General features: G+C 54.0%; 1 protein-coding gene across 2 annotated transcripts in view; it reads right to left on the bottom strand.

Annotated features, from left to right (window-relative positions):
• The window catches only part of Mrc2 (mannose receptor C type 2), a 55,063-nt gene extending 51,004 nt beyond the window's left edge, over positions 1–4,059 (bottom strand). For both annotated transcript variants that reach the window (XM_046460902.2, XM_046460908.2), the window contains exon 1: positions 3,809–4,059. In XM_046460902.2, coding sequence (XP_046316858.1) covers positions 3,809–3,932 — 124 coding nt within the window. In that variant the 5' untranslated portion in view covers positions 3,933–4,059. The remainder of the gene's footprint in view (positions 1–3,808) is intronic.
• Positions 4,060–12,076: the final 8,017 nt, after the last annotated feature.

Raw genomic sequence — 12,076 nt, 5'->3', positions numbered from 1 at the left:
GGTGTCCTAGAGGACTTGGAGCTACAGAGAAAATTTCCAGCCTTCCTTAACATATGCCCCGGGGCTTCATCTGACCTGGTATTAAAGGGTTCAGCCTCTCTGGCCTCACCTGCATTGGAATCCCATTTTTCCCACTTTCTAATGGTGTGCTCATGAGCAAAGTCACTGCTCAACTCTTGACTCTCAGGGCATAAAGGGCAAGAGACGCTCATGGGGCTGTGAGAGGTAAGGAGCAGCTGCTGGAAAGCACTAGGCCCATCTGGGCCTCCACTGCTGTGGTCATACCTCCATTTTTTTTTTTTTTTTGGTATTGGGGATTGAACTCAGGGGTACTAGACCACTGAGTCATATCCCAGCCCTATTGTGTATTTTATTTAGAGACAGGGTCTTACTGAGTTGCTTAGTGTCTTGCCATTGCTGAGGCTGGCTTTGAACTTGAGATCCTCCTGTCTCAGCCTCCTGAGCTGCTGGGATTACAGGCGTGCGCCACTGTGCCCAACCCCAGCCCTTTTTTGTATTTCATTTAAAGAGAGGGTCTCACTGAGTTGCTTAGGGCCTAAGTTGCTGAGTCCGGCTTTGAACTTGTGATCCTCCTGCCTCTGCCTCCCGAGTCACTGGGACTACAGGCATGTGCTATGGTGCCCGGCCTCATCTCTCCTTTTTAATGCATAAATCAATGGTGGATTCAAATGAAGACTCTCCTGGGAAGTTCACAGCATTCTCATCTCATCTGACCAAGTCACGGGATCATGTGGGATCAGAGAGCCAAGACTTCTCTGGTCTGAGCAAATGGACACCCAAACCCAGGCTTCCTCCTCCCACACCTGTATCCAGGGGAGAGCAGGGATCCATTGCAAGCACAGTGGGATGGGGCACCCCAGGCCCTGGCAGCTCACCGAGGGCCAGCAGCTGCAGCAAGTAAAAGTGAGTTTTTCGGGGAAAGAAGAAGGCTCTGAACTCTGATTCCTGGGGGGAGCCAGCTGGAGGTGCGGGGAGCTTTTCTGGCTGGCTCTGGCGGCAGCTGCAAGTACCAGAGGCTTGCTACCCGATTGCTCTTAGAAGTAACTTGCCCTCACTGTCCTTTGGACCAATGTCCTTCCTCATGGGAGGATTCCTCAAGGTCTTTTCATTTCACAACTAGGAGAGCAGATCCCCCTTTCCAATCCCTACCTCGTTCTTCTGCTCCAAAACTGCCAGCGCTTCCCCAGAGTTCCCACAGCCAGCCTGCAAGTTGCTTCCCCATTTTGGCCTCCCAGGAACCTGGCCAGTTTCTTTCAGGAGCCCAGCAAGCTTCCACATTATCCCCAAGAGAGCCGGGGCCACCTTTCTGGTCTCCCCTCTGCTCCTCTCCCTGCTCTGCAAAGCCTGGCCCACCCGACTTCTCTCTAGAGAGCCTCACTCCTTGAAGACAGCTCTTTCTCTCTCTGGCTCTAGCCATTAAGCACTCTTGCCCCAGCCTTTCACTTCCTAGTTGCATGACTCAAATAAACTATCAGATCCCTCTTAGCCTCCATTTCCTCCTCTGCAAAAAGGGTCTAACAAAACCTATCTCCTTGGGTGTTTTCAGAATTAAATGAGAAATGGCACCCTGAGCCTTTTAGCATGGCTGTGAGCCATGAGCAGGCACCCACCAGTGGAATCCCACCTCCCCATCCTGTTAAATGTTTTCCGTTTCATTCTCCCACAAGGGATGCATCTTACACTCTTCTCTCCCTCCCTCCCGAAGTCCCTGGCTCAGTGCTGAGCAAACTGAATGCTCCAAAAGTGCAGTAATACATCAATTAACTAAGAGGACACTTCCAGAAACAAGCTCTGTGGGGCACTCACAGGGGTGGAAAAGATGGACCCTGTCATTGCACACCAAGAAGGCCCTGCAACCCCTTGGCCCCAAAAGGCTCCCTGTTGGTGGTCAGGAAACCGCCCACATAGCCCCTCCCTGGGGCGTTTTCACCACCACGCTGGACTGCCAAGCAAACCACCTCCCACAGCATTTCCTGGGGCTCCCAATGCTGGTGGATTTCTCCCAGGGCTCACCTGATTCATCAGGTGAGAGAGATGAGAGCTTCAGCCAGGAAGCTCTGCACAGGCTTCCCAGAGGAGGGACAAATGGCAGTTGGCAGGGTGGGGTCAGAAGCACCCCAGGCAGAGGCGGGAGATGTGTACAGAGGCAACAAGAAAGTTAGGCCGCAACTTCATTCACTTCCTGCTCAACTGCTCCAGTGGGAACCCCCTCCCTCCCACCCATGTCCTCTCAGACCTGGGCTTCCTCTGGTGGAGTGATCCATGCAGCCCAACCTCTGAGGCTGTGGGTACTGTGGTCCAGGGGCACAGTTGTGGGGACAGCATGGAGGACCAGAAACCAGTCAGGAGGCAAGGGGACCCACTCCTGGCCTCCTTGTTCTCCCTGACTGGGCCCCTCAGCAGGCACCTCCAGCTCCCTCTGCCCAAAGCTCCCTGGGGGAAAAGGCCGAGTCAGCACTCTGGCCACCACTCTCCCAGGGCTTGGCTTTACCCAAGGGCTGGGGCTCTGGGAATGGCCATCCTCTTCCTCCTCCCTCCCACTGCTCCTTCACAGAGGAGTGAGGCTCAGGAAGGAGTGCAGGGAGGCCTGTGCTCTGTGTGCTTTGTGTTTGTCCAGCCTGCAACTCCAGGTTGGTCTGGAATTCAGGAGGGACTCTTCCTGGTGAGAATGTGGGTCGCCCTGGCCCGCCTTTCCTTCTCCTGGGCAGATGTGAGTCTTGGATGCCCATGGCACACCAGGCCAGGCCAGAGGCTTCAGGCTTTCCAGGGGCTGTCTGGTCCTTGCACAGAACTGCATTCACTGCTCTGACTGTCCCCTTTCCCTCACCCAACCCCGAATTAAATGGGAAGCAGGAGTTGGTCCCAGCACCCAGCGCCTTTCACTCCAGTCAGCCCCCAAGATGTGGATCTTTTCCTTTAACTCCCAGATTCTTGGCAATGGATCTGTCTATCCCCATATTTTGCTATCACCCTTGAAAAAGCAGCAGGAAGGCAAGGGTACCATTTGAGGGTTGGTTTGGTTGGTTTTCTGTTGGTCGAGTTTTGGCATCTTTAGCAGCTCTTTTGCCGTTCAAGATCTGTCCACTCTGGAGGGGCGCCCGCTTGGCCAGGGCCGCCCAAACAGCATCTCTCTCTCTCTCCCTCTCCCTCTCCCTCTCCCTCTCTCTGACACACACACACACACACACACACACACACAGGCTCCCAGTCTGTCGTTTCAACTTCATGGCATAAAACTGTCCCCACAGAGCTCGACCGGAGCGTGGGGATGCCGCATGCCACAAGCCGTCCTTGAAGACCAAGTGTGGACAAGAAAATATAAACAGCCCCCTCCCCGCCCGAGACGCGAGACGAGCAAAAGAACCCTTGAGCCCGGATGGTGCGGGACCCCAGTAGCGCACCAGTCCTGGGACAGAGCGAGGGACTCGCTGGGGACCGCTGGGCCGAGCCCCTGGTTCCCCGGGCGCGCAGGGCCGGCCGGGTGGTCCGGGAGGCCGGGCGGGGGTCCCGCAGCCCGCCTTCTCCCAGGCGGCGGCCCCGGCTCCCCTCCCCCGCCGCCCGCCACATCTGGTTCCACTCAGGTCCTCCCCCACCTCCAAGCGCGCTCCTCCTCCCCTCTCCTCCCCCGCTCGCAGAAGAGCCGAGACGATTTTTAAACACCCAGTCACACACACAGGCACACGCACACACGCTTCTGGGGAAAAGAGGGGGGAAAGGAGGGAAAAGTCTGGAGAGGCCCGTTTCCCGCGCCCGGCCCCCAAAGTTGGCCAAGTTGGCAGCGCCTTACCCGGGAGGGCGGCGGCGGCGACGGCGGCGGCCCCGGGAGGGTTGAGGTGCAGGCCCCCCAGGAGCAGGACGCATCGCAGCAGGTGACGAGGCCAGCGTGCGGGGGGCTGAAGGATGGGCCCCATCCCCGCGGCGCTCAGTGGACGCGGGACCGAGGGCGCAGGGGGCGGTGCGCGGTGGCAGCCCTGGCGATGGCTGAGGTGGCTGAGGGGCTCGCGTCCTCCTCCGGGTTGGGACGAAGTGATGCCTCCCGGGGAGGAGGAGGGAAGAGGCAGGCCGGGCGGAGGGAGGGCGGAGGGAGGAGCGCAGAACTCGGGAGGAGGGTTGGCGGGGCAGAGGGGAAGGGAAGCGGGCAGCGTGGGAGGGGAAGGGGAGGAGGCGTTGGGGCTGGGGACCAGGCTGCAGAGAAAGCGTCAGGAGGCAGAGAAGGGGGAGGAGGATCCGCGCGGTCAAGGAGGACCCTAGGCGTGCGTTCTTTTTCTCCCGGTTTCCTAATCTCTCCCCGCCGCGCCTTCCCTCTCTTTTCTGTCCCGGCCTGGAGCCCCAGACGCTGCGTCACAACTCCCCAACTGGCGCGGGCGGGGAAGCAACTGCAAAACTTTCCGCAAACTTCACCGCGTGGCAGGACCTGGGCTGCGAAGCCCGGCCAGCCGAGGGCGGGGGCGAGTGGCTGACCCAGGTGGCTAGACCAGGCCGCCAGCACCCACTCCATCCCGGCCACACCAAGCCGCCAGCACCCCCTCCATCCCGCCTCCTTCTGCCAAAATTTCTAGCAGCCAAGCATCCGCTGCTTCTTTGCCTAGGAGGACCCCTCCCCCGGTCTGGAGAAGGGGCGGAGCCCTGGGTCCCGCCACCGGGGCGAAGAATGGGGGAGGGGAAGTCAGGGCCCCAGTTAAGTCCGAAAGCCAACAGTTATTGCCCGTCCTGTTTTAGCATTTATGTGACCCCTGTGTTATATAGGAATGTAGCGCCTTTGCTGGTTGGAGCCGCATCCAGAAACCTGGAGAAAATCTGTCCACTTGATGTCCCAAAAGACCGGCATCACTCCCACCAACTGGCCGGTAGCAAAGGACCAAATGGAAATTTCATAAACTGGGAAGACAATCCAGTTATTCAGTATTACGCAACAGGCCGCTGCAGCGCAGAGCACTGGATTGGGAGTCAGGGGCTGGAGGCCAGCCCCAGGTCTACTCGTATTCCCTGAGCAACCCTAGAAAAATCGCCAGTGATCCCTGGGCTAAGAACAGGACTGAGACATTTGGATGGAGATCCTAAATGCAAAGGAGACTCACGTTCTCCCACTCCAAGTAATCAAATAAATACACTATGAAACTGTAATATAAATTTTATTGTTTTCCTGGGCTGTCCACCGTGGTACTTTTTTGGAACAAACAAGTTGGGCTTTTCTTTTTTTCTCCAGCCTCGGGTAATCTTCCCCATCACTTAGCTCCTCCCATCTGTGCCAGCTGATTTTCTTGGCAAATAATCAGTTCAGTGATTGCATGCCCCCAAAGCTGCACCCACCAAAGCCCCCTACAGTGTCTTGGAAAGGAGCCACTAGCTACACTCTGGCCCTGAAAGACAGTGGGCAGGCACACCAAAAAACCCTTGTCATTCCATGGCTACACGGCTAGCTTGGGCAGCCCTGTCAAGGCCAGGTGGCCTTCTGAAAACTGCTTCTTCAATGCCCCTTGGGATGTGTCTTCTTGGTGTGGCATGTCCTGTGACCCCCAGGGCCCTGCACGCGAATGGCTGTGCTGGGGCTGCCTCCAAGATCCTCCTCTTGGTCTTTCCTCTACCAGCCCTGTATCTGCAAGAGATTTGAGGATTTGCCATCTTCAGCTGAGCCACCCTCTCCCTGTCTGAAGAGCGCAAACTCAGGATATTTCTGGAATGGGGCTGGATCCCCCCTTCTTGACCAGCCTGAATAGGTTTTGGCATTCGCCCACTGACAGGGCAGAAGCCAACTCCCTGACATCACCGGACTGTGATGTGGCTCCAGAGAATCCACCACTTGCCAGCACGCGGTCCACTATGTGTCCAGCAAGAGGTGGGCTTGTTCCTGTCCCCCACAGTCACTGAGCGTGTGCTGCTCCCCTGTGCCAGCTGCCGGGAGACACAGATGGGCAGGCACAGCCGCAGCCCTATCAGCTCCATTTGGTAAGGAAAAGTAGATGAAATTTTTGCCATATTCCAGGCAGAGAAGATTCTGCTCAAGGGCTGAGAAGCATGAACGAGCACTGCATGGGCCAGGACAGAGGTCAGTTCAAGCCACTGAGGCCCTGTTCCAGTCTCTGCGGAAGGGGGCACTTCCTGTTCCAGCGCACCAGCGTTCCTCACTGCTCATCATCTATCTGAGCACTCGACTCCTGCCACCATCTGCCTTTGATCTTGAGCTCGCAAGGCAGAGCAGGGCCACATCTGGGCAATTCTGTGGAGAAGCCAGCCCAGTTCCCTACTTCTTAAAGCTCCTAGGCAGGCTTGGTTGTCAACAGAACATGGCCACAGTTTGCAGGAGCCTTGTGTGTTGTGAGAGCTGGGGATTTCGAGGAACCCAGCACCCAGGTCCCTATCTGTTTTCAAGAAAGGCTAGAATCCTCTGTGCCCGTGCCCCCCACCCCCACCCCTACTCCCATGAAAGCTCAGCTGAATGCTCTTTACTGAGGGCTTATGAGGTACCAGGCATCAGGCCAGATGCTTGGGTCTTAGTGAGGTTTCTGACTGGTTGCAGGGGATTTTTGCCAAGATGATACTTGCTATAGTGGAATCAATACTGAGAAATGGCTTTCCACAGGCCCTGGGGCGAGCGGGCAGGGTGGTGTGTCTGTGATTTCATTAAGTTTAGTAAAAGGAGTGCAGACTTGGAGTCAGACTCAAGTTAAGAATCTGAGTTCCATTTACCCACCTTGTGACAATTACTTTAGCTCTTTACTGTTAGCAAGTTGCTTCAGCTCTTTCCAAGCTCATAATTCTTATTTGTAAATGGGCAACCTTGTTTTCTGCCTTCCTTTGCAATTTGGACATCAGGGCACTTCCCTTCAAATCCTGTCCCTTCATCTAGCCTGCCTCTCCCTGCCCCCTCCCCACTGCCTTTGAGATGTGCATGGGTCAGATTTATCAGGATTGGGACACTGGGTGTCCCAAGAACAATACAACCTCTCCTCACTGTCCCAACATCTCACGTGTTTAACTGTGGGCAAAAATGGTATCTTGAAGTGTAAATGAATCCAGGCAGAAGCATCTTCATGCTCACTGTGCTTTGCTAAACAAAACAAAACAAAAACCTCACATTCACAAACAGGTCAAGTTGGGGCAGTGAAGTCCAGACCACACTGAGTTCCTGTTCTGCCATTCACTTAGCCACACATCCTTGAACAAGTCACTTCCCTTCTGAGCCTCAGGAACCTCTGAGGAATGCATTTGGGTATGGGTACTCACTGTGCTTAGTAGGTTCCTTGGCATGAGTGTCCTCTTTTCTGGTTCTGGGGCTTAGCAGCTTCTGCCACTGGAGGGCACCCGGGAGAGCAGAGCACCCTTCCAGGCCAGGCCTACAACACAAGCTGAGGAAAAGGGAGCACAAGTAGGGAGGAAGAAGGCAGCTGGGTGGTCAGGCAGGGTGGGAGGCTGTGAAGACAGACTTGGCAGCTCCTGCCTGAGGCAACTAGAGAAAGGGGTATGACCCTTTCTACCAGCTCCCTGGCTACGGTATCACAAATGAAAGCCCATGGGGCTCTACTCAGGCAAGCCACATGCTCCACCAGAAGGCGGCAGACTCAGGATTCACATGGCCCCAAATATCCAAGTTTGGCTCTGCCTGCTCCAGGTTGTGCAGCCTTGGGAAAGTCTGTTTCCCCCACCTCCACATCACTGTGGAGTTTTGTGGTTGGTCTGTCTTCTCTTGACTGGACTACCCCATTATGGCCACAAATCGAACTTGAGAAGAAAACTCTGCCCACTCTCCTTAGATCCCACCCTTTTCCCTCTTATGGGTGACACCTAGAAGGGCTTCTCCATCTCAGGAGGGCCTCTGAATGTAGTCCACTCACTTTCAACACAAGGCCTGTATTTGAAGAACACACTTTTAAAGTGACTCCCAACTCTGGCTTTTTTCCCCCAGGGGCTGCAGATGGTTATCTCACAGTGCCTTCCAGGAAAAAGGGGGTCTAGGAGTCCAGACTCTGATTCCCAAGAACATGGGTCATGAAATCCCACTTAGAGGAGCCACAGGAATGTTGTCAGCAGGGCCCTGGAGTTAAGCTCAGATCAAGAGGGCTCAAGGACTGGGAGCCCAGGCTTCAGCAGGGGCCACAAAACCAATGTCTCTTAGATAATCACTGGCTCTGGTCTCTGCTTGGGAGCGAGAGGGGCAAAGTTGGCCTGAGGCACTATAGCAAGGAACGGAGGGGACCACAGAGTTGAGCGAAGAATGAGCTACAGTAGAGTGGGATGTAGTCCCAGAATTTTCTATTGCCCTATCCAGTGAGTGCGAGTGGAGGTGAAGGACACTATATCACTCTGCTCTGTAAGGGCCTCTCCAATCTGGAGCTGCAGTGCCTCTGGAGCCTGTTCCTGTGCTGGGGATGGGGCTGAGCCAGGAGTCTGGGCTTCCTTTGGCCACAGCTCTGGCTGGGCTGGTAACTTCTGTACCTCCTTCCTTCTTTCAGATGCTGTCCTTGCTGCTGCCTGTCCCCTGCCTCCATCTCTCCAGCTCAGGAAGGACGGATGGGGTGGGATTTGCTCAAGACTCAGTACTTGTACCTCTGAAGCAAGACTGGGCCCAGCAACAGTGGCCCAGAGGATATAAAAGCAAAGGGTGGTTTTGCAGGAATAGAGCCAGACTTCCCTAGGCCTCTGGCAGAGTAGAGCCCTGGACCAAAAAGAGCCAGGTGGCTGCATCCAGCTGACCCACCATCCCCAACCCAGCCCGAGAGGCTGGCCAAACTTTTCCCAGCCCCCAGTGGAACAGCAAATAGTAGATGGGGCACCTTGGAAACTCTGCAATGTTTTCCAGCTTTCTAGAGGGTGGTGACCAGCATAAATGTCATAGTGCATTGCATGTGAGTGAAGTTCTATTCTGTGGAATATGTACTGGGTGGAGATGTAAAGTATATCATGGAGTTGCTGCCATTCAACAAATCTGAAGAACACTGCTATTGAGGACCAGCCACCTTTCCCCCCAGCTATTCCTGCTGAGTCCCTGTCCAAAGCACTGCATCTAACACACCACCCCATTTCCTTGTGTCACCTCCAGGGTCCCTCACTCACCCACAGAGGGCTCTACTTGCCCTTCACAGACACTTCAGCAGGCCATACTGCCTGGAGTCCTTCAGCCAGGCCCAAGGCTCACTGTAACCATAGGATGGCAGGTGAGGCTTGGGCAACCTTGACCTATTCCTGCTTATCCAATCGGGACACTTAGGAGCAGAAGATATATTTTCTACAGGCAGGGCAGGATTGTGCCTTCCTAACTATAGACTACAGAAGCAGATGATCTTGGGGAACTTTCAGCACTAACGTTCTATGAAGCCACACCCCCATTTTCTCATCTAAATTCAGTTACAGCCTGCACTGCAGGGACAGGGATACTGTCCAGACTGGCTGGTCCTAAAAGTAGACTTCCAACGGCTACTAGCCAGGAGGGAGAGGAGAGACCAGTGACAGGATTAGGGCAAAATATGATTGGATTAGGATTGGCCTAATTAGGGCAGAACTAGAACTTTGCTGGCAATCCAAGAGCCACCTTCATTCACAGCCATCTCTCCCCAAAGATTGCACTCAAGAGAATCCACTTGACAAAATTTTCAACCTGCAGTCCCCTTCCCAGTCACTGCAGCTCTACCCACTGACTGTCACCAATCCCCCTGGGCCCGTTTCCTGGTTGTAAAATCAGTGAGATACTTCTACCTTGCCTATGCCTAGGCTAAGAAGCAACAGAGCTAAGAAATTTCTTTGCAAAGCAGAAGGCTGAATCCCTTTCCTTTGCCCCTCCTCAAGCTTAAGTTGCTTGAGTTGTACAGGAGGCCACCATTGCTGGCTTCTCCATGAGGCTAACAGGGCTGAGATTTGCAGAGTCCTCTGGCTGGACACTTCCCACCACACCCAGGAGGCCTGACCCAGGGCCAATGGGGTGGGGCCAAGTCAGCCAGCCAGCTGCCCTCGGACCCTCACACCATGGGGTCTCCTGCCCAGAGCCTCACTCACACACACATCCTTCACTGACTCTAGCCAGACTTGGGCCCCTGCTGGGCTCCTCCAGCACAATAGCACTCTTGTATTCCCTGCCCCCAAGAGGTCTCAGACCTGCTCCCAGGCCGGCCTGTTTTCCCAGCCTCTGGCAGGTTCCTCCAACCCACCCACAAAGCTCACTAGCAGCCACTTCCTCTTCATCTCTCCTATCCTCCCTGCAAGCTCTCCATTACTCTCTCCTCCCGACTCCTCCAAAGAACTTGGGCAGGCCAGCCCCAGGTTCTCCTTACACACAGGACACCCCCCCCCCCACTTCCAGGCTGCCGCTTAGGTTCAGAAGCAGTTAGATCCCAATACTGAGTTATTGTGTATTTTAAGAGAAGGCCCAGGGTAAGAATCTTTGCACAAAGGAGGGAATGGTTCTTGAGTGTATTGTCAGATGCCTGTATGAGAGGCTCTCAATGTTGGTCCCCACCATGACAGCCAATATCTGACAACAAAGGGTCTCATCTCTGACTTCCAAATGGGTGAGTTCAGAAGAGGCCCGAGGGCTGGGGGTGTAATTCAGTAGTAGAGCACTTGCCTAGCATGCTAAAGGGCATGAATTTGGTTAAAAAAGAATTTGGGGTCTGGTGACCCCACCTAGACCATCCCTAGATGTGTTCCCAAAAGTGAGCCTGCATTATCATCACTGGAGGTGACACCAGAAAGCTAAGCCCCGTAACTAGCTGTCACAGTGTTTGCCTGTGAGTGAAGTTCTATTCTGTGGAATATGTACTGGGTGGAGATGTGAAGTGTGAGGCTGGCAGGGCCTCTAGTTCCTCATCAGTGGGTGGGGTGGGGGCCTGAGACTGCACTTCTAACAAGCTTCCTGGTAGAGCTGATGCTGCTGGTCATTCTGAGAACCACTTACCTAAAGGATACTTCTCCCAGACTCAGCCTGAAGCAGTCTTGGAGCTAGGTTAAGAGGAGACCCACTAACCTAGGAAGAGATTCATGTTGGATCTCAAGTTGGAGGAGCCATTTCTGGAAGTCTGAATTACCTATCCCAGGTCAAAGTATCATCTGACACACTGGTGGGTAGGAGGTTCTGAACCTCAAAAACCCATGAACCTGGGGGGTTCCAGGATTAACTAACTCTTGCACTTGGTCGTGTGTATGTGTGTACGTGTGTGTTTTAAATACGGGAGATTGAACCCAGAGGCACTTAACCACTGAGTAACATCCTGGCCTCTTCTAATATTTTATTTTAAGACAAGGTCTTACTAAGTCGCTGAGGCTGGGCTTGAACTTGCGATCCTCTTTAGATCACATTTTTTTCCCCCCTCTTATGTGCCAGGCTCTTTTACCTATCTTATCATTACTCCTTACTCTGCTCCAGAGTGAGGAGATATCCCTCAAGTTTGCAGAGGTGGGATCTGAACCCAAACAATAATTTTAAAGTTCAGACTCTTAACCTTTGAGTAATTCTATCTTAAGGAAGGAAAACAGATGGCTTGGGCAATGTGAGTGATGAAGTAAGGGAGGGCAGGAAAGATGCTCAGAAAGAAAACACTAAGATGGGCCCAGCTAGTTGTAAACTTTGCCTTCTTGGAAGAAGTCAATGCTTGCTTCTAGCTCTAGGATTCTAAGAGATAACTATGTTTAAAGAGCGCTATTTTCTCAATTAAGAAATGTAAGAGCTCCTTCATGGCTAATCTTAGCTGGAAGAAAGACTAGACAGCAGGAGGGGGACACACCTCCAAAAGACAGCTGGTATGCCAGGACAGCCACAGAAGTGGGGTGCATGCAGCTCTTCTGGGGATTCCCCTCTCAATGCTGTCCATCCCCCAATGGAAGGGCCCAAATTCCTCCCCTCGTTCTCCCACACTTCATCTCTTCCTGGGTAGGCCTGGGTGCCCACTCCTGGATCTGAGCCACTAGCTGGCCCATCCCTATCCTGTTCACTGCTGGATCCCACCATACAAGCCTAGTTCTTCGTACATTGGAGGCACAAAATGTGTCACATGAATCAATACATTCCCACTGTGCCTACAATGTCCAAGGGGCTCTGCTCTGCTGCCTGCCAGGAACCCCTCATCTA

The sequence above is a fragment of the Marmota monax genome, unplaced genomic scaffold (genome assembly GCF_021218885.2).
Source record: "Marmota monax isolate L192 unplaced genomic scaffold, Marmota_monax_Labrador192_F-V1.1 WCK01_AAM20220418_F8-fsc00319, whole genome shotgun sequence".
NCBI lineage: Eukaryota > Metazoa > Chordata > Mammalia > Rodentia > Sciuridae > Marmota > Marmota monax.
This window is presented reverse-complemented; position numbering and strand designations above follow the sequence as displayed.